Below are 21,027 nucleotides of genomic sequence, written 5' to 3'. Positions count from 1 at the left end.
GGTGGGGCCACCTGCCCCGGGGGGCACATGGGCTGTAGGGGGTGCGCCTTGGCCTACATGGGCCAAGGGCACCAGCCCCTAGAGGCCCATGCGCCAAAGGGACAAGAGGAGGGGAGAGTCCTAAAAGGGGAAGGCACCTCCGAGGTGCCTTGGGGAGGATGGACTCCTCCCCCCCTTGGCCGCACCCTTCCTTGGAGGAAGGGGCAAGGCTGCGCCCTCCCCCTCTCCCTTGGCCCTATATATAGTGGGGGGAAGGGAGGGCAAAGATAAGCCAAGCCCTGGCGCCTCCCTCCCCCTCCCATGACACATCTCCCTCCTCCCGTAGCGCTTGGCGAAGCCCTGTTGGAATCCCGCTACTTCCACCACCACGCCGTCGTGCTGCTGGATCTCCATCAACCTCTCCTTCCCCCTTGCTGGATCAAGAAGGAGGAGATGTCGCTGCTCCGTACGTGTGTTGAACGCGGAGGTGCCGTCCGTTCGGCGCTAGGATCATCGGTGATTTGGATCACGACGAGTACGACTCCATCAACCCCGTTCTCTTGAACGCTTCCGCTTAGCGATCTACAAGGGTATGTAGATGCACTCTCCTTCCCCTCGTTGCTGGTTTCTCCATAGATAGATCTTGGTGACACGTAGGAAAATTTTGAATTTCTGCTACGTTCCCCAACAGTGGCATCATGAGCTAGGTCTATGCGTAGTTTCTATGCACGAGAAGAACACAAAGTAGTTGTGGGCGTTGATTTTGTTCAATATGCTTGCCGTTACTAGTCTTATCTTGATTCGGCGGCATCGTGGGATGAAGCGGCCTGGACCGACCTTACACGTACTCTTGCGTGAGACTGGTTCCACCGACTGACATGCACTAGTTGCATAAGGTGGCTAGCGGGTGTCTGTCTCTCCCACTTTAGTCGGATCGGATTCGATGAAAAGGGTCTTTATGAAGGGTAAATAGCAATTGGCATATCACGTTGTGGTTTTTGCGTAGGTAAGAAACGTTCTTGCTAGAAACCCATAGCAGCCACGTAAAAACATGCAAACAACAATTAGAGGACGTCTAACTTGTTTTTGCAGGGTATGCTATGTGATGTGATATGGCCAAAAGGATGTGATGAATGATATATGTGATGTATGAGATTGATCATGTTCTTGTAATAGGAATCACGACTTGCATGTCGATGAGTATGACAACCGGCAGGAGCCATAGGAGTTGTCTTAATTTATTTATGACCTGCGTGTCAACATAAACGTCATGTAATTACTTTACTTTATTGCTAACCGTTAGCTATAGTAGTAGAAGTAATAGTTGGCGAGACAACTTCATGAAGACACGATGATGGAGATCATGGTGTCATGCCGGTGACGATGATGATCATGGAGCCCCGAAGATGGAGATCAAAAGGAGCAATATGATATTGGCCATATCATGTCACTATTTGATTGCATGTGATGTTTATCACGTTTTTGCATCTTGTTTACTTAGAACGACGGTAGTAAATAAGATGATCCCTCATAATAATTTCAAGAAAGTGTTCCCCCTAACTGTGCACCGTTGCGACAGTTTGTTGTTTCGAAGCACCACGTGATGATCGGGTGTGATAGATTCTAACGTTCACATACAACGGGTGTAAGACAGATTTACACACGCGAAACACTTAGGTTGACTTGACGAGCCTAGCATGTGTACAGACATGGCCTCGGAACATAGAAGACCGAAAGGTCGAGCATGAGTCGTATGATAGATACGACCAGTATGAAGATGTTCACCGATGTTGACTAGTCCGTCTCACATGATGATCGGACACGGCCTAGTTGACTCGGATCATGTAATCACTTAGATGACTAGAGGGATGTCTATCTGAGTGGGAGTTCATAAGATGAACTTAATTATCCTGAACATAGTCAAAAGGTCTTCACAAATTATGTCATAGCTCGCGCTTCAGTTCTACTGTTTAGTTATGTTCCTAGAGAAAATTTAGTTGAAAGTTGATAGTAGTAATTATGCGGACTAGGTCCGTAAACTGAGGTTTGTCCTCATTGCTTCATAGAAAGCTTATGTCCTTAATGCACCGCTCAGTGTGCTGAGCCTCGAACATTGTCTGTGGATGTTGCGAACATCTGACATACACATTTTGATAACTACATGATAGTTCAGTTAAACAGCTTAGAGTTGAGGCACCGAAGATGTTTTGAAACGTCGCGAAACATATGAGATGTTTCGAGGGCTAAAATTGGGATTCCAGGTTCGTGCCCACGTCAAGAGGTATAAGACCTCCGACGATTTTCTTAGCCTACAAACTAAGGAGAAAAGCTCAATTGTTGAGCTTGTGCTCAGATTGTCTGAGTACAACAATCATTTGAATCGAGTGGGAGTTGATCTTCCAGATAAGAAAGTGATGTTTCTCCGAAGTCATTACCACCAAGCTGCTAGAGCTTCGTGATGAACTATAATATATCAGGGACATATATGATGATCCTTGAGAAATTCGCGATGTTTGACACCACAAAAGTAGAAATCAAGAAGGAGCATCAATTGTTGATGGTTGGTGAAACCACTAGTTTCAAGAAGGGCAAGGGCACGAAGGGATACTTCATGAAACGGCAATTCAGCTGCTGCTCTAGTGAAGAAACCCAAGGTTGAACCCAAACCCGAGACTAAGTGCTTCTGTAATAAGGGGAACAGCCACTGGAGCAGAATTACCCTAGATACTTGGTAGATAAGAAGGCTGGCAAGGTCGATAGAAGTATATTGGATATACATTGTGTTGATGTGTACTTTACTAGTACTCCTAGTAGCACCAGGGTATTAGATACCGGTTCGGTTGCTAAGTGTTAGTAACTCGAAATAAAAGCTACGGAATAAACGGAGACTAGCTAAAGGTGAGCTGACGATATGTGTTGGAAGTATTTCCAATGTTGATATGATCAAGCATCGCACGCTCCCTCTACCATCGAGATTGGTGTTTGCGTTGAGCATAGACATGATTGGATTATGTCTATCGCGATACGGTTATTCATTTAAGGAGAATAACGGTTACTCTGTTTATTTGAATAATACCTTCAATGGTCTTGCACCTAAAATGAATGGTTCATTGAATCTCGATCGTAGTGATACACATGTTCATGCCAAAAGATATAAGATAGTAATGATAGTACCACCTACTTGTGGCACTGCCACGTAAGTCATATCGGTATAAAACGCATGAAGAAGCTCCATGTTGATGGATCTTTGGACTCACTCATTTTTGAAAGGATTGAGACATGCGAACCATGTTTGTTGGTAGATATGCATGAAGAAACTCTATACAGATGGATCGTTTGGACTCACTTGATTTTGAATCACTTGAGACATGCAAATCATACCACATGGGCAAGATGGCTGAAAGCCTCGTTTTCAGTAAAATGGAACTAGAAAGCAACTTGTTGGAAGTAATACATTTTGATGTGTGCAGTCCAATGAGTGCTGAGGCGTGTAGTGGATATCGTTATGTTCTTACTTCACAGATGATTTGAGTAGATGTTGAGTATATTTACTTGATGAATCACGAGTCTGAATTATTGAAAGGTTCAAGTAATTTCAGGGTGAAGTTGAAAGATCGTCGTGACAAGAGGATAAAAGATCTATGATATGATCATAGAGATGAATATCTGAATTACGAGTTTGGCACAGAATTAAGACATTGTGGAAATTGTTTCACAACTAATACAGCCTGGAACACCATAGTGTGATGGTGTGTCCGAACATCATAACTGCACCCTATTGGATATGATGCATACCATGATGTCTCTTATCGAATTACCACAATAGTTTATGGGTTAGGCATTAGAGACAACCACATTCACTTTAAATAGGGCACCACGTAATTCCGATGAGATGACACCGTATGAACTATGGTTTAGAGAAACCTAAGCTGTCATTTCTTAAAAGTTTGGGGCTGCGACGCTTATGTGAAAAGTTTCAGGCTGATAAGCTCGAACCCAAAGCGGATAAATGCATCTTCATAGGACACCCAAAACAGTTGGGTATACCTCCTGTCTCAGATTCGAAAGCAATAAGGGATTGTTTCTAGAATCGGGTCCTTTCTCGAGGAAAAGTTTCTCTCGAAAGAATTGAGTGGGAGGATGGTGGAGACTTGATGAAGTTATTGAACCGTCTCTTCAACTAGTGTGTGACAGGGCACAGGGAGTTGTTCCTGTGGCACCTACACCAATTGAAGTGGAAGCTTATGATAGTGATCATGAAACTTCAGATCAAGTCACTACCAAACCTCGTGGGATGACAAGGATGCGTACTACTTCAGAGTGGTACGTAATCCTGTCTTGGAAGTCATGTTGCTAGACAACAATGAACCTACGAGCAATGGAGAAGCGATGGTGGGCCTGGATTCCAAAATGGCTCGAGGCCATATAATCCGAGATAGGATCCATGTATGAAAACAAAGTGTAGACTTTGGAAGAAATACTTGATGGTCGTAAGGCTGTTAGGTACATATGGATTTTAAAAGGAAGACGGACAATGATGGTAAGTATCACCATTAAGAAAGCTCGACTTGTCATTAAGATGTTTTCCGACAAGTTCAAGGAGTTGACTACGATGAGACTTTCTCACTCGTAGCGATGCTAAGAGTCTGTTGGAATTATATTAGCGATTACTGCATTATTTATGAAATCTTGCAGATAGGATGTCAAAATATTGTTTCCTCGACGATTTTCTTGAGGAAAGGTTGTATGTGATACAACCGGAAGGTTTTGTCAATCCTGAAAGATGCTAATAAGTATGCAAATCTCCAGCAATCCTTCTAAGGACTGGAGTAAGCATCTCGGAGTTGGAATGTACGCTTTGATGAGATGATCAAAGATTTTGGGTTTATACAAAGTTTATGAGAAACTTGTATTTCCAAAAAGGTGAGTGGGAGCACTATAGAATTTCTGATGAGTATATGTTGTTGACATATTATGGATCAGAAATGATGTAGAATTTCTGGAAAGCATATAGGGTTATTTGGAAAGTGTTTTTCAATGGAAAGCCTGGATTAAGCTACTTGAACATTGAGCATCAAGATCTATAAGGATAGATCAAAACGCTTAATGGTACTTTCAAATGAGCACATACCTTGACATGATCTTGAAGGTGTTCAAGATGGATCAGTCAAAGAAGGAGTTCTTGCCTGAGTTGTAAGGTATGAAGTTAAGACTTAAAGCTCGACCACGGCAGAATAGAGAGAAAGGACGAAGGTCGTCCCGTATGCTTAAGACATAGGCTCTACAGTATGCTATGCTGTGTACCGCACCTGAAATGTGCCTTGCCATGAGTCAGTCAAGGGGTACAAGAGTGATCTAAGAATGGATCACAGGACAGCGGTCAAAGTTATCCTTAGTAACTAGTGGACTAAGGAATTTTCTCGATTATGGAGGTGATAAAGAGCTCCACGTAAAGAGTTACGTCGATGCAAGCTTAACGCCTATCCGGATAGCTCTGAGTAGAGATACCGGATACGTATAATGGAGCAACAATTTAGAATAGCTCCAAGTAGAACAGTTATTTGAAATGGCTCCAAATGTAGCGTAGTAGTTGCATCTACTAGATGACATAAGAAATTTGCGAAGTACATACGGATCTGAAAGATTCAGACCCGTTGACTATAACATCTCTCACAAGCATAACATGATCAAACCCAGAACTCATCGAGTGTTAATCACATGGTAATGTGAACTAGATTATTGACTCTAGTAAACTCTTTGGGTGTTAGTCACATGGGGATGTGACCTTGAGTGTTAATCACATATCGATGTGAACTGGATTACTGACTCTAGTGCAAGTGGGAGACTGTTGGAAATATGCCCTAGAGGCAATAATAAATTAGTTATTATTATATTTCCTTGTTCATGATAATCGTTTATTATCCATGCTAGAATTGTATTGATAGGGAACTCAGATACATGTGTGGATACATAGACAACACCATGTCCCTAGTAAGCTTCTAGTTGACTGGCTCGTTGATCAATAGATGGTTACGGTTTCCTGACCATGGACATTGGATGTCATTGATAACGGGATCACATCATTAGGAGAATGATGTGATGGACAAGACCCAATCCTAAGCATAGCACTAGATCGTGTAGTTCGTATGCTAAAGCTTTTCTAATGTCAAGTATCATTTCCTTAGACCATGAGATTGTGCAACTCCCGGATACCGTAGGAGTGCTTTGGGTGTGCCAAACGTCACAACGTAACTGGGTGGCTATAAAGGTACACTACGGGTATCTCCGAAAGTGTCTGTTGGGTTGGCACGAATCGAGACTGGGATTTGTCACTCCGTGTGACGGAGAGGTGTCTTTGGGCCCACTCGGTAGGACATCATCATAATGTGCATAGTGTGATCAAGGAGTTGATCACGGGATGATGTGTTATGAAACGAGTAAAGAGACTTGCCGGTAACGAGATTGAACAAGGTATCGGGATACCGACGATCGAATCTCGGGCAAGTATCGTACCGCTAGACAAAGAGAATTGTATACGGGATTGATTAAGTCCTTGACATCGTGGTTCATCCGATGAGATCATCGTGGAACATGTGGGAGCCAACATGGGTATCCAGATCCCGCTGTTGGTTATTGGTCGGAGAGTCATCTCGGTCATGTCTGCATGTCTCCCGAACCCGTAGGGTCTACACACTTAAGGTTCAGTGACGCTAGGGTTATAGAGATATTAGTATGCGGTAACCCGAAAGTTGTTCGGAGTCCCGGATGAGATCCTGGACATCACGAGGAGTTCTGGGATGGTCCGGAGGTAAAGAATTATATATAGGAAGTGCTATTTCGGCCATCGGGACAAGTTTCGGGGTCACCGGTATTGTACCGGAACCACCGGAAGGGTCCCGGGGGTCCACCGGGTGGGGCCACCTGCCCCGGGGGCCACATGGGCTGTAGGGGGTGCGCCTTGGCCTACATGGGCCAAGGGCACCAGCCCCTAGAGGCCCATGCGCCAAAGGGACACGAGGAGGGGAGAGTCCTAAAAGGGGAAGGCACCTTCGAGGTGCCTTGGGGAGGATGGACTACTCCCCCCCTTGGCCGCACCCTTCCTTGGAGGAAGGGGCAAGGCTGCGCCCTCCCCCTCTCCCTTGGCCCTATATATAGTGGGGGGAAGGGAGGGCAAAGATAACCCAAGCCCTGGCGCCTCCCTCTCCCTCCCATGACACATCTCCCTCCTCCCGCAGCGCTTGGCGAAGCCCTGTTGGAATCCCGCTACTTCCACCACCACGCCGTCGTGCTGCTGGATCTCCATCAACCTCTCCTTCCCCCTTGCTGGATCAAGAAGGAGGAGACGTCACTGCTCCGTACGTGTGTTGAATGCGGAGGTGCCGTCCGTTCGGCGCTAGGATCATTGGTGATTTGGATCACGACGAGTACGACTCCATCAACCCCGTTCTCTTGAACGCTTCCGCTTAGCGATCTACAAGGGTATGTAGATGCACTCTCCTTCCCCTCGTTGCTGGTTTCTCCATAGATAGATCTTGGTGACACGTAGGAAAATTTTGAATTTCTGCTACGTTCCCCAACAAGTTCTAGGGTAGGGATAGAAGTGAGGCCATTTGATCTATTAATCCATTCAAATTTGAGTGTTAAAATTGGAGATTTGGAGTCTCACCTACTTCTTGGGTTTTACCTTGTACCTGATTCATCTTCGTGAAATATCGCTCACCCTGCTAGTGGTTTTTCTCTGCAAGGGGTTTACACGTGAATTATTGTGCCCCTTAGATTTGATGTTCTTCTCATCATATTGTTTGCTGATCAAATCCTTGCTTGTTATTGATACATATTGCTCAAGTTTGGCATTGTTTTGATTGTTTTGACATTGGAGACATGACATACATCTATTCTTTGATATGTTGATAATTATAATAGGTCATTCATCTTATAGCAAGTTGTTCTTGCAAGTATCTTGTGATAGTGAACGTCGGATAGCTTGCAAGTATCATATGCTTCAGTTTTCCTACATCACACAGGTGTTTGCTGAAATGCTTGTAAAAACTAGCTCACTGATGGGTCGCTTTGGCTGCTCTTTGTGCTCGAACATGGATAGTTCAATCTTGCCTCGGTATAAACGCCGACGGTATGCTTAACACATGAACACCATTCATGCATATACAAGGTCATAACTATGTGCACTCGATGTCCTTTTCAAGAATTTAGCTATCTATCTAACGACTACTAGCATGTTAAAATACTCGACTCTTTCGTCTGCGAAAAATAGAAAGACCCCTGCAAACAAAAATGATGGATATTTTTTTAGTTCCTCATAAAATACCACAATTGAACAAGCACATAAATTTCACATTACAGGCATTCTGCAGAAATAGTTCAACTTTCACAGGATTCCTGAACACCCCTCAAGTGGAGACCAGAGGGCCATGGACCTTTTCTCTATTTTAGTTCATGCATTTATTCATTTTCGCAGACATGTCACATGTGTAATAGTTCCCTGAAGTATCTAATGCTACACTTTGTTACTTTAATTAAGTCATATCTGTTTTCCTTGGTAATTTTTTTTTGCGGTGGACTTGGAGAAAAAAATTGGATGCGTCACTTGAACATGAATTGGTCGTTAGCAGGGCCGGCCCTGTGTTTCGGGAGGCCCTAGGCGAACTCGACGCCATGTGCCCCTATGTCCTAAGATCATATATATGTATGCGTGTGCTTGGTACATAAACTTAAACATAATAATTGTTAGGCAATGCCATATTACAATAGAAATACTAAAAAGATAGAAAATTGAAACTAACATGATATGATTACCTCAAATAAGAACCAAATTCAACTGACTCCATCGACAACAATAATACTTAAGTACTCTTCAGTTGTTGAATCTTCCGATCCCTTTCTATCTTTTTTTCTCCTTGTTTGAGCAACTGACAAATGCTTCTTAGACAACATGGCGGGCTAATGTCCTAATATATTATGAAGAAAAAATTATTCAAGGAATTAGAAATTTATACATAGAATGATTTGAATGATTAGAACCCTAGACATGTGCACAAAATGAGAAAAAAAGGATGGTTGAATACATACTATGAAAGATTGAATTCGAAAACTATACATTAAAATTTTGGAACTTCGTGTACACTGAAATTAGAGGATGGATCATGGATAAATAGTTGAATACGTTCTAAAAAATAAAAGAAATTGCTGAAATTGGGGTTTGCAGGGATGGAGAGTTATGCATGGATACGTATATGTACTGCTGTGGGCTTCGCTCAATGTTCACATACATACGTATACATACTGCTGCGGGCTGCGGCTGCTGGGTTGCAGCACGGCGGGCGACGCACACAGCGGTGACCGAGGCGACCACAGCGACGAGAGGACGAACAGACGAGCAAGGCGTCCGCGAGATCTGATTTGTTTCACAATCGAAACGAGCGGCCCTGCCGTGCGGCGTGCGTGAGGCTTCGTTAATCGCTACCTGCTATCTGATGGGCCTACTTCATCTCGTTTTTATTCTCTCATAAATTTTTTCTCACCTATTTTTGCTTGGCTATATTATATATGTGCACTACATCATGGGCCTCTCCCTGGGCTGGGCCCTGGGCCGTCGCCCCCCTGCCCATCCCCCAGGGCCGGCCCTGGTCGTTAGTCCTGGCATGCATCAGCCGCGACGATATACCACATGCAACGCGCTATGTGCTATTCCAAGCCATACCATTGGCTGTAACAATCCATATTTAAGCGGATTTTGTCTTGATTCTGGTAGCCTTTCACAATTATATAGTGGCTTAAATGCTCTCTTGTTTTACGGAAAATGACTTATCTACTCGATCATGACCTCATGCATAAACTATAGTGCTGCTACATATGCGTACTCTGAAAGTCTTAATCGAGTACGTACGTGGAGCCAAACGAATATAACCAAGCTAGAGCAATATATAGGGATATTATTAGATGCCTAGATATCACCGGAGCGATGATGTATGTATATATACTTGGCGGAATCTGTATGGAAGAATCGCAGCTGAATGATTTTTGCAAGCCAAAGCCCCAGGGACAGGGAAGGAATGATCTCTCGCACGCGGAGGGTTTACATTCATCACTTCTCGTCAGATCGACCACTGCAGAATGATGGCGCCCTTTGATTAATTAGCCTTGCGAGAGGACATAGCCTCGTACTCATGCTGTCTGTTCCAGGAAACAATTGACTTGGCCCTTCAAAACGCACGACAAAGACGATGGCGACATATATTCATCCGAACCCCTCGAGTTCCTATCAAAATTTGGGTATATTTTCTTCTTTCTTTTGGCTTTGCTTGTGCTGGGAGCAGGTGATCTCCAAAGGAGATCCCTTGAAGGAAACGATCGACTTGGCTCCCTGCGCGCCCAATTTGCATGGTTTCGCCGGTGACAAGGACGGCACATGGGCAGGCGAGACGGACAAAACCCGATCGATCATCGTCCGCACCCACTCTGCAGTGAACATGATAGACGCGTTTTGCAAATGGGTCGGCGTGTTAAACCTTCATTTTTGTCTGTGTCGATTCAAACAAACGACGGCGGACGAAATGGGTACCTGTTTTAGAGTTGCTTTTACCGAGCGAGTGACCGACCGAGGGTACACCCACAAATGATGAGGGCCAAGTTACTGGTGAGACGTAGGCATCCTACCTGTAGGCTATAGCTAAACCATATCGTCGCATTGCCCATGCATCCTTTCTGTGACCAATTATCCTTAGAAAAATACACACCGAGAATGGGCGAAAGCTTTTCGGCAAGTGATCGGGTGATGAGTCGTCGCTCGCGGACGTATGGCCGGTGGAGATACCACGACGATAAGGTGGTTCGCGATGTAACGCGCCGCACCGCGAAAGTTAGGGACCGGCCGGCCGGCCCGGCCGTTGCACCTGGCGAGCACTAGCTTAGCTAGGAGAAGGAATTAATAGCGTGCGTGCGTGCGCCACTGTGCCTGCCGTGAGCTCGGTCTTGGTTAGTTCGGCCATCGGCCGTTTTCCCAGCTAGGGCTAGTGGCCTCGGTTCAATCACGAAGCAAAATTCAGTTTCGCTATCTGCGGGTAGCAGACGTGTAGTAGGTCGATCCACCCCGGCCGTGTAGGCGAGGCGGGAGTAACCGGCAGCCGAATGCCGCCCGCGCGTCGGTACGTACAACACGTGTAGCGATGTGTGGTTCGTGGAGCCAGCGGCGGTGCACGCGCACCACGGTGGGCAGATTAGCTGTGCGCTCAAGTCCCACGAAAGAAAACACGTTCTATCTATGTACGCCCACGAGGTAAAAGGGCTTCTCCAACGCCCACCCCTAAATCACCCGCATAATCGTCGAGAGACAAACAACGTTTGGATTGCTGCCACGTCTGTATCTAACCGTCTAGGCCCACCAAAAATCCTCGGCCTCCACTGTGCAGGGCGACAGCTACCCGCATTCATGCGCTCCGCATTTTTTTTTGCGAGAAACTGTCGATCTATCCATAAAGAATGCTAGACGCCAGGCAAAATTGCACCATACTACGCTCCCATCTCGTCCTTGCACACCATTTTCTTCATAATATTCATGGCATCTGGCGAGCAAGAAGACGAGTTCTCCGGTATAAAAACCGGTTGGGTGGTCCATCAAGCCCGCCGGATACGAACCAGACAACTCTCCGCTCCACCACCCTCGACGCTCCAGGCCGTTGCATGCCAACTCGCGGAGGCAGAAGCTTCGAGGCGGCGCATCGTTCGGCAACTCGCCGCTCCAAGCCAGCTTGACGAGGAGTAGCGAGTTTCTCTAGGCCGGCACACGGGGGAGCACGGCGACACGGGCATCGTGGTTGCCGTTGACGACGCCGTGTCAGACTGCTCCTCCCGTGCCTGCGACCGCGTCATCCATCGTCAATGTTGGCGTAACCGCGCCCTACTAGCAGAGAAAGAAGCCGGCTTCGTGGAGATCGACGATGCGGCAACCTGCACGTCCGCGACCGCCACCGTCATCGAGGAGAAGTAGAACATGAGACATCAACACCGCTTGGGTCCCATGAAGGCCACTACCGAGGCGACGCTAGCATACACAACCGATATCTTGCCCACTGGCAGGCCACCGTCGTCCCCTTCCCCTCACGCTAAAGCACGTCCCAGAGGTTCCACTTTCATAAGCAGCGCCGCCAAACATGGGGAAGCGAGCCACCCTTTGCGCCGAAGCATATACTCTAGGGCTCACGGCAGTCCGACAAGCGGGTTGTCGGACATGGAAAAGACAATGGAGATCCACCGCGACCCGCCGTAGACTAGTCAAGGATATTCATGTCGTGGGAACATGTATTCACATGCGCCAGCCGTAGACTAATTTTACTTTAGTCCTGTATATTTTTTAGTTAAAAAATGTCTAAAATGTAATGAATCTCATTCAGTTTATATGAAATCCGTCATGTTTCCATGAATTTCGTCCGGTTAGTTCCAACTGTGGTTGAAATGTATGCGAGCAGCGTTGGATGGCCGGCTCCCGCATCAGTGTCCGTGGACTGGTCCCCCTGTATGTGGATGATGGTTGATATTTTTACACTCATTTACCCTTTGTCTAAACCGAGATATTTCAATTAACTGAAATATTCGTTTTGATATTGCTATTAATGACTAATGAATGCAAATGTTTTCACAAATCCTTTTTTTGTGTGTTTTCATAAAGAATGGGCTAAATATGGACGAGATCAAATGAGAACACGGAAAAGAAGTGAAAGAGGAGATATAAGAAATCAGGAGGAGACGCACCAGAGATCAAGTGAAAATAGTTCACAGAATCGACAAAAGAGTTCATCAATTTTGGAAAAAAAAAATTCATCGATTTTGATAATTTGAAAAAAAGTTCATCTAATTTGAAAAAAGTTTATCGAAGTTGAAAAAAAATCATCAATTTTGAAAAAGCTTATTAAAAATTGAAAAAATGTTCATGGATTTTCCGAAAAAGTACATAAAAATCGAAAAAGTTCATCGATTTGAATAAAAAGTTCACACATTTGCAAGAAATTCGTCGATCCAGGAAGAAATAAAAGGAAAAATGGGAAAAGTAAGAATAAAGAAGGAAAATGTTTTTTAGGGATAAAAGAAAGAAAAGGTTGAAACTTAGCAGATCCTGCTAGGTGTCGCTGGTTCGAATCGCAGGGAGCGCGAGCTTTTTCGGCCGATTATAAGAACACGAAAAAAAACCTATATGGGCCGGCCCAGCGCGGGACGCTTCAGGCGCCCGTTTGTAAAAAACACGGTAACAGGCGCCGAGCAAGAAGGCCTACGGGAGGTTCTCAGCAAAATCAGGCCTACAGGCTGCCGGGCCGCAGATTCCCCGCATCAAGTCAGCCTGATGTTTTTCTCAAAAAAAAAGTCAGCCTGATGTTTCGGAAAACCCTAGCTCACTCCGTCTCTTACCATCGCGAACTCCTGGCTGCCCTCGGGCGACTACCTTCCACAACTTCCCAGTTTGTTTCATCACATTCAGCATAATCATGACGGAATTGGACCACGGTAATGCATTAATTTGTGGTTTCTCTCTGCACGAGTAGTTCTTTTCTTTGTTCGTTTCATATAGGAGTCTGTATATTGTTGCGTCTCGCTTTCTTGGAAAGGATCTGTGAATCAGGGCACCTATTTCTATGGTGAGCAGCTATCTATTGCTACTTTAAAGTCGGGGTCAATAGCTGTTAGTCACAGCCCTCAGATCTGGAGGTGTTCCTCAATGTCAAAATCTCAAATTTTGAATGAAACCGAGCTTAATTTGTTGCGCCCCGTTTTGTTGTCGCAGTCTTTTTCTTGACTGTTTCATTTAAAATATAAGGTCCCATTTTCCCTTCATAGTATTGGGTTCACTATTTAACCATTGTTTGTTCTACAGCATACTACCTACAGTGTAAATTTGTAATCCTTTATGGAGTGTAAATTTGAGATTAAACATCCTTGTTTCAGACGAAGGAACGATGGAAGTGAAATCCAGGGCCAGTTTAAAGGACCCATCTGTTAACATTCCTGTTAAATTTGATTTCAATAAGTTTCAGGAGGTATTGTAACTAGGCATCTCTATGATCTTTCTTGCCCTTCTATTTTCTTTCTTTATTGCTGGCTTTGACATTATCTCTTTCAGGTTATTTTTCAACAGTATGCTTTGTTTGCCAAGTCCACCAAATGATATAATCTGTCGCTGACATTATCTCTTTCAGGATATTTTTCAAGAATATGCTTTGATCGCCCGGTCCATGCCAAATGATATAATCACCCAAGATCCTACTCCTAAGGTTTTTCCCGCCTTATACAAAATTCAGTTTTGCCATATTGGTTAATTGTTTAGTGTCTATCCTTTATTATTATTATGGCTACTCAAGTTGTCTACTGAAAAACATGTTTTTTGTTGTCAAAATACACGTCAACAGGATTTTGCTTATTCTGTTGTGTTTTGTTAATGGGATAACTGATCCCTTTTCACCTTTTGTTAACTGTGCATGATTTAGTCGCTACACGCGGTCTTCTATGAGCTATCTCCCCAATTGTGGCCCATCTTAGAGAAGGACAGCGTCCGGTGCTTACTCAACTTTTTGGTGAGCAAGCGGGGTATGACATGGAAACATACCATCACCTCACAAACCTTAACTTACATGATCAGTTATGATGCCCTACGATGTGCAAAAGTTATATTGGAGGGCAAGGCACCAAGGCTCAATGGACACCATGCCAATCCCAACTGCATTAACCCATATGGATACTTCCCGCTCCATGAAGCTGCCGAAAGGTTTTCTGTTGACATGATCAAGTTACTCTTTCGTCATGGTGCATCAGCCAGTGTACGCACAGTTGGGGATAACATCATTGAGAACCTACTCCCACTCCATGTTGCGGTCGAAAATACTTGCCTGCATAAGTATTTGGAGGATAATTTATTTCCATACCAGAACCATTGGGATTATATCTACAAGATTATCCATCTGCTATGCATGCCTGAAATGGTTTGTTTCACTTCCCTCTCTAGACAATGTGGTTTTGCAGCATTATAAATAAAAGGAAAGCTTTGGTATTGTCATAGATCATGAATTGCTGTTAATAAGTTAATAATGATACCAAAGGGCTAGAATATTACATCTTCAGTTGCCAGATACTGAATTGTTCTTATATTTTGTATGTATCCATCTGTTGTTGAATATTCTTCTTTAGAGGCTTGCAGTCAGCAATTCTATTCCGTTCAGCTTTTTTTTTGCCCTGAAGATTATCCCCATTCCAGTAGTTACTTTGATGGGAGGAATTGAGGTGATAAATAGGAAATTGTTCTTTACCACTTATTTGCATACATATGCTTAAAGGCACTAAGATTATTTTTATGTGGTGATTGCTTTACAGAAAATTTTTTGGATACGGTTAGACTGCTAGCAGAAAGAACAGATAATCTAGTTGATGAGATATGGAATTACGTGAAGGATGGAAAACTTGTCCAGTCTGCAGTTTTACTTCTGTCAGCTCAAGCGCAAATCCGTGGGGGCTGTTCCTCCAAACGCAACGGCAATAATAAGCGTGATGGGTTTGATATTATCATGTGCCATATAGTGAGACATTTGGTTACCCTAAGATCGGAGAACAAAAATACAAATACACGGAAGCTGCGTGAGGAAGAGAGAATATTTATGGAGTTTACGGGCCTGCTTGTTGATATTGTTTCGCAAGCTGGTGAAGCCCTTTCTGCATACATTCAGGCACATTCAAAGGTACCACCTTTCTTGTCTATTGTAGTTGCAGTTCTTAAACCTTAATATCTAAATTACATTATAGAAGATGTCTTTGAAAGATCATGAACTAACTGTGGCAAGAAGAATGCTAGTACTTATCATGTCTATTGAGAGAAAAGCAACAATACTTGTTTGTTTAACAGACTTCTATGTTATGATTTTGTTTCGGAAAAGTATCTCCATGTACTTTGCAAAAATCTCTTTAATTTATGAAGTTGAGATTTGAGTAAAGGAAGAATTGTTTAATCGTTAGAGATATCTATACCCCATTTAGTATACCAGTTTTTGAATCTGATTTTACCCTGCATGCTAAATTCTGAGCAGTTCTACCCATCGATTGAATGAATCAGACGGTGAAAACATGAGCGAATCCCTGCAACATCAGCCGTATTTATTTCATCCCACGGATTGCATTCGTGCAGAGCAATGTACCCTGTCATACTAGACTGACAAGCCTACACCATAAGTGAACTAAGACCTGCCGTGCTTACTGCCTTACTGGCCCATGCGGAGTAGCTAATAGCTAAATAAATAAAGGCGTCAATGCCACGGTCAGCTCCGATATGCACTGGAGCACAATACCCTGTGTACATACGTATAGCAGCAGCATTTCACTATGCTTGGGTTGGTATTCACTAGAGAGAGACACGCGCTTCGCCGTGACAGGAAGCTGGCGGTTTGGCATGCGCTTATAAGTTATAAGCAGGCTGTACATCGGCTGAGTCATTTGATTGGCAGGTTCAGTTTGGCTGAATGAAGCGGAGATGGTTAAGTGCCCTTCCCCGCACCGGAAATACATGTAGGTGATTGCACATGTACTTTTAAAGCAATCAAGCTGCGGTCGTCCTTGAAGCAATTTTTCATAAAGCTATATATACCATACATATCTTGCTGCTTGATCCATTTTAAAAAAGAAACATATATTGTTGCTTTGTAGGGTAATGGTTTTACTTCTTTGGATTGCAAAACCCATCATCACTTATTTTTTCAAGCACCGGTCATTTGATATCCTGCATTAGCACCACTCGGCAAAATAAATAAAGCATTAATCGGACCAATTAGCATCGTGCTATCTTCCTGAAAAGACAGTTTTATAGGCGTGAATAAGTGGCTTTTCATGGATAAATGATAAATCATGTCAAGTTCAGATGAGATACACTGGGAGAAAAGAGAGGAAGATTCTAATACAGTTTGTTGAGACACTACTTAATTCACTATGGCTTGCTGGCATTGATCTACACAGGAAATGATTTTTTTATAGAAGGGTTTCCCTTGATTATTTCCATTAAAAGAAACCAACAACTGCAAAGTTCACAGCCTCACATCCCAGCCAGTATCCCCAGCAAATCAGTTTACTTTTTTCAAATTCTTCTTTCATGTAAATAAAACTAGTAACTACATCATCCGTCCGCAGATGGCCTCAGAACCCTCCGTATCCCTTGTCCTTAAGGCTTTAGAGAGATGGCAGCAGTATGGATCATGTCTGCCGTACTACTCCCTCCGTTCCTTTATATAAGGTGTATTAGTTTTGGCATGGTGACCAAGGCACACAATTATGGAAAAGGTAGGACAAAATTACCCTTGGCAAATCTTTGTTTAGTGGAAAGTAAATCAGTTAGTCCAGGAAAATCAGATATACATGCAATCGCCAGAGAGATACTTTCCTTCTTTTGCTACAAGAAGAGATACACACAATCAGGAAAGAGATGCTTCCCTTTTTCTGGATGGCTAATAAGGGAATTATGTGAAATTAGAAGAAATGCACCTTACATTATGAAATTTTATCAAAAAACAAATACACCTAATATAAAGGAATGGAGGGAGTAGAACATAACACTAATCTATTTCTTATGGAAGGCAAATTAAACAGGTATTCATGCCAAACTGGTATGCTGATTTGTTTTTTGAAAACTTTCCGAGAAAACACTTGGTAGCACGTACCACTTACTAGTACAAGTAAGATGCAGTTCATGACTCCCACTTTGTGAAGTGTCTAGATTGCGAGATTACAATACATGTGGAAGCTAATAATTTTTTCTTAAGGAATTCATGATGAGTCAATGGAGTAAATTTTAATATGTTGTTATGTACTTTATTGGACCAAGTACATTTATTCTTAGTGTCATATATGTTTATAACAGTGTTGGCATACTGTTCTATTGCCTTCCAGCTCATATGGCATAATTGCAAGTTTATCCTCCAAACCATTATTTCCATCATCTCGCTGCTACAATTGATCACATGATTGCCACATTATATGTGCTACCTATGCGTTGTCTTTAACTTTTTCTTCCTATTATATCTTGAAACAGCAGCTTGTATGTCATGCAGGCGCCCCACATGGAGGTTCTGGAGCGGGTTTCTTCTATCCTCAAGGAGTATGGGTTTTGCCCGACTGGAGAAATCGTTGATGTTAAGAACCTGTACTATTGTGTTGCTTCCTATAATAATTTTCTATGCAAATACTTTATTTAGCTTGTTGATTATCTAATTATTTCTTCCACTTGTTCTTGAAGCTGCCCTTACAACTGCGTAATGTCTGATGAAGAGTTATACCACCAAGGTGTGTTGGGCTTAAGTGATTATTTTCAGATTTAATAACATGGACCCTAACTATTGTTTCATGGCAAGCAGGGCTTATGAATTCAACCAAGGGTGGTGCAGCGGAAGAAGTACATGTACTGGAGCATTCTATCTTCACTTGTTCTTTTGGCAAATGCCTTGTGAGCATTGATTGTTATTTTTTATCTCTAAGTTGGATAAAAACACTCTCAGTTAACTATCGGTACATGATGTTACAATAGAAGCCAAAAATTTATCTCTTGATTAGAAAGGCAAAACTGGTCTCATCTCTAATCTCTGTCCCTTGGTTGGATCAAATCACTCTTTAGTTAACTATTGGTACAGGATGTTACATAGAAGCCAATATATTATCTCTTGATTAGAAAAGCAAAACTGGTCCCATCTCTAATCTCTGTCTTCGCCCAAGGAATTCATCGCCACCTGTCCCCCCAGCGGTGTTTACACTGCAGTTATCTACATGCCTCAGTTTCTGTATGCTTCATCTTTTAGTTTATCCTTTGAATGGGGCAACGCATTTATATAGCAGCCCTACAATTCAATACCCTGTGAATGGAGTAGTTAGTGGAATGTATGCCTTTCTTATACCGGAGTTGATTCCTCTTGTGCTAAAATCTATTCTTCCAGGTCTTTTTACCATCCTTTTGTGTTTGTGGTATTGTGGTGACCTTTTTAGAAATTATCTTGCTTGTTTTTGGTCATGAATTTGGTGAAGTGGTCAGAATCATAATATTCAGTACGAGTTCATATTGTGGTGAACAAAGAAATCTTTAGGATTTTTTTCTGTTTGGGGACATGTGTTATTTCATAATTATTAACCGAGGAATATTCACTGAAATTTACTATTCCAATTGCTTTAAATTGCCTCTATATGCAAATTGCCTATTTACGATCCCATGGCATTTGAACTATGATTAGTCTGTCATGCTAATGTGACGGGGACTAGTGGTATCTGTTTCCCATCAACCTGTTGACGTAGGTAGAAGCGGAATGTGATGATAGATACTCCATGAAATATGCCTTGACAGTGCATTTTTCTATAGGCTTGATCAAAATGAGACAAGTTTGAGTAAGTACAAAGATAAAACAACTTAGAATTTGAAATGGAGAGTAATCTTTAGAGACAACGGCAACGCATGTTTCAGTTGCTACATCTGTCCCATGTATCAAGCTGGTTCGACAGCTTTTCATGTTCATTAAGCTTGCTACAAACATAATTCGTAGCAACAAAATGATGCTGTATAGCTTAAGAACAAACTTGTTCAATAATAATGCAAATAACGTATACCATATCAAATAGCGAGTGTTGTTGTCTGATGATGTTGAATATGGATGTTTTTTTGGTTTTCTGATGCTTGTGCTTTATGTCATTGTGGGACAGGCTGCGGAAAAGTATCTGCCTAAAGGATAGGATAACACATTCACAAGGAGAAAGTTCTTCCCATATTGGAGATCGGTGCTACAGGCCCGGGCTTTTCTGCGGGTGTATCCAGCCTATGCAACAGCAGATGCCAGTCGACCTACTGTGCCTACTCCAGTTCCAGGCCATAAGCTTCCCTCGCTGGGAAAAGCTCCACAACTGTTAAGCAATCGTCAATCCAGAAGACTTTTTGGTACCGACGCATCCGCAGCTAGGTCTGCACTTGGTTATGAAGAACTTCGTTGCCCTCGGGGAAGCTCAATGGACAGGACTCCAAGTCAAAATCACAACCTTTCACTGCTGGAAGAGTTACACAAGCAACAAATAATCATGGTCAATCTAGAAGACTCTTTGGTACTGCTGCGTCCATCCTCCTGAAGGTGGCAAGGAAAGCGTGAGCAGTTGGCCATGAAGGTTGTGGTGAGTTGTGTCCTTCCATTTGAAGTTTTTGAATGTGACCAACATAAGCTTATGCAAACAAGTGAGTTGTTTGATAGGCTTAGTTGCATCTTAGTTTTCTTGTGTTTTAGTCTGTATGGCCTCTTTCTTTCACCTATCACTTATTTTTATTTATGGAGAAAAATCTTCATGTGAATCAGCAGACTTTAATCTGAATCTCGTTATCTTGTTTTTGTTTGAGCAGGTTGCTGGGGGCACTCGGTGCATTTTTCTCCTAGATGGGAAGATGAGGCTGCTGATTCACGGCTGTGCGCGTGCATTTTTCTGCAGCTTGTAAGAGCATGGGAAGATGAGAGTGACAGGCTGTTCGGGGAGCTTGCACGGCAACCAGAAATAGGTTGGGCAGAGAGCTCGGTCAGGCGTCTCTTTAACGCGCGAGCTGAGGCTGGGCATCGTTTGTAAAATATGATGGTATCAGATGCCTCTCATTTGCTGTTAGCAGGCCGGTGGAGGGTCACTGGTCTTCATTAGGCTAGTCATAGTGGGAGTAATTTAGGTAGTAACATAGTGCACTTTAAGAAAATTTTTCTTATATGGCATATAGTTAATAAAGAGAGAGATGTTTAGAGTAACATACTCCCTTCATTCTTTTTTAGTTTGCATATAAGATTTGGTCAAAGTCAAACTTTGTAAAAATTTGACCAACTTTGTAGAAAAAACTATCAACATCTACAATACTAAAGCTACATGGTATAAAAATTAGTTTCATGATGCATCTAACGATATTGATTTCATATTGTGAATCTTGATAGTTTTTCTATAAACTTAGTCAAAGTTAACAAAGTTTAACTTTAACCAAATTTTATATACAGACTAAAAAGAAACGGATGCAGGAAA

The 21,027-nt window shown here is 42.9% G+C and overlaps 1 protein-coding gene and 1 long non-coding RNA gene across 2 annotated transcripts; both read left to right on the top strand.

Moving 5' to 3' along the window:
- The first annotated feature begins 13,388 nt into the window (after positions 1-13,388).
- On the top strand, positions 13,389-14,535 carry LOC123130989 (uncharacterized). Its single transcript, XR_006464045.1, has 3 exons — positions 13,389-13,491; positions 14,181-14,255; positions 14,469-14,535. It is a non-coding gene; the product is annotated as an uncharacterized lncRNA (long non-coding RNA).
- An 812-nt stretch (positions 14,536-15,347) lies between these two features.
- On the top strand, positions 15,348-20,621 carry LOC123130988 (uncharacterized). Its single transcript, XM_044550770.1, has 6 exons — positions 15,348-15,710; positions 18,063-18,154; positions 18,248-18,294; positions 18,366-18,409; positions 19,693-20,151; positions 20,375-20,621. Exons 1-5 carry the CDS (start codon positions 15,540-15,542, stop codon positions 19,720-19,722), a joined length of 384 nt encoding a protein of 127 aa, XP_044406705.1. The 5' UTR covers positions 15,348-15,539; the 3' UTR covers positions 19,723-20,151; positions 20,375-20,621.
- Positions 20,622-21,027: the final 406 nt, after the last annotated feature.

This window comes from Triticum aestivum, chromosome 6A, assembly GCF_018294505.1.
Source record: "Triticum aestivum cultivar Chinese Spring chromosome 6A, IWGSC CS RefSeq v2.1, whole genome shotgun sequence".
Taxonomy (NCBI): domain Eukaryota; kingdom Viridiplantae; phylum Streptophyta; class Magnoliopsida; order Poales; family Poaceae; genus Triticum; species Triticum aestivum.
The sequence above is the reverse complement of the archived record's forward strand: the minus strand, read 5'-3'. Positions and strand labels throughout refer to the sequence as shown.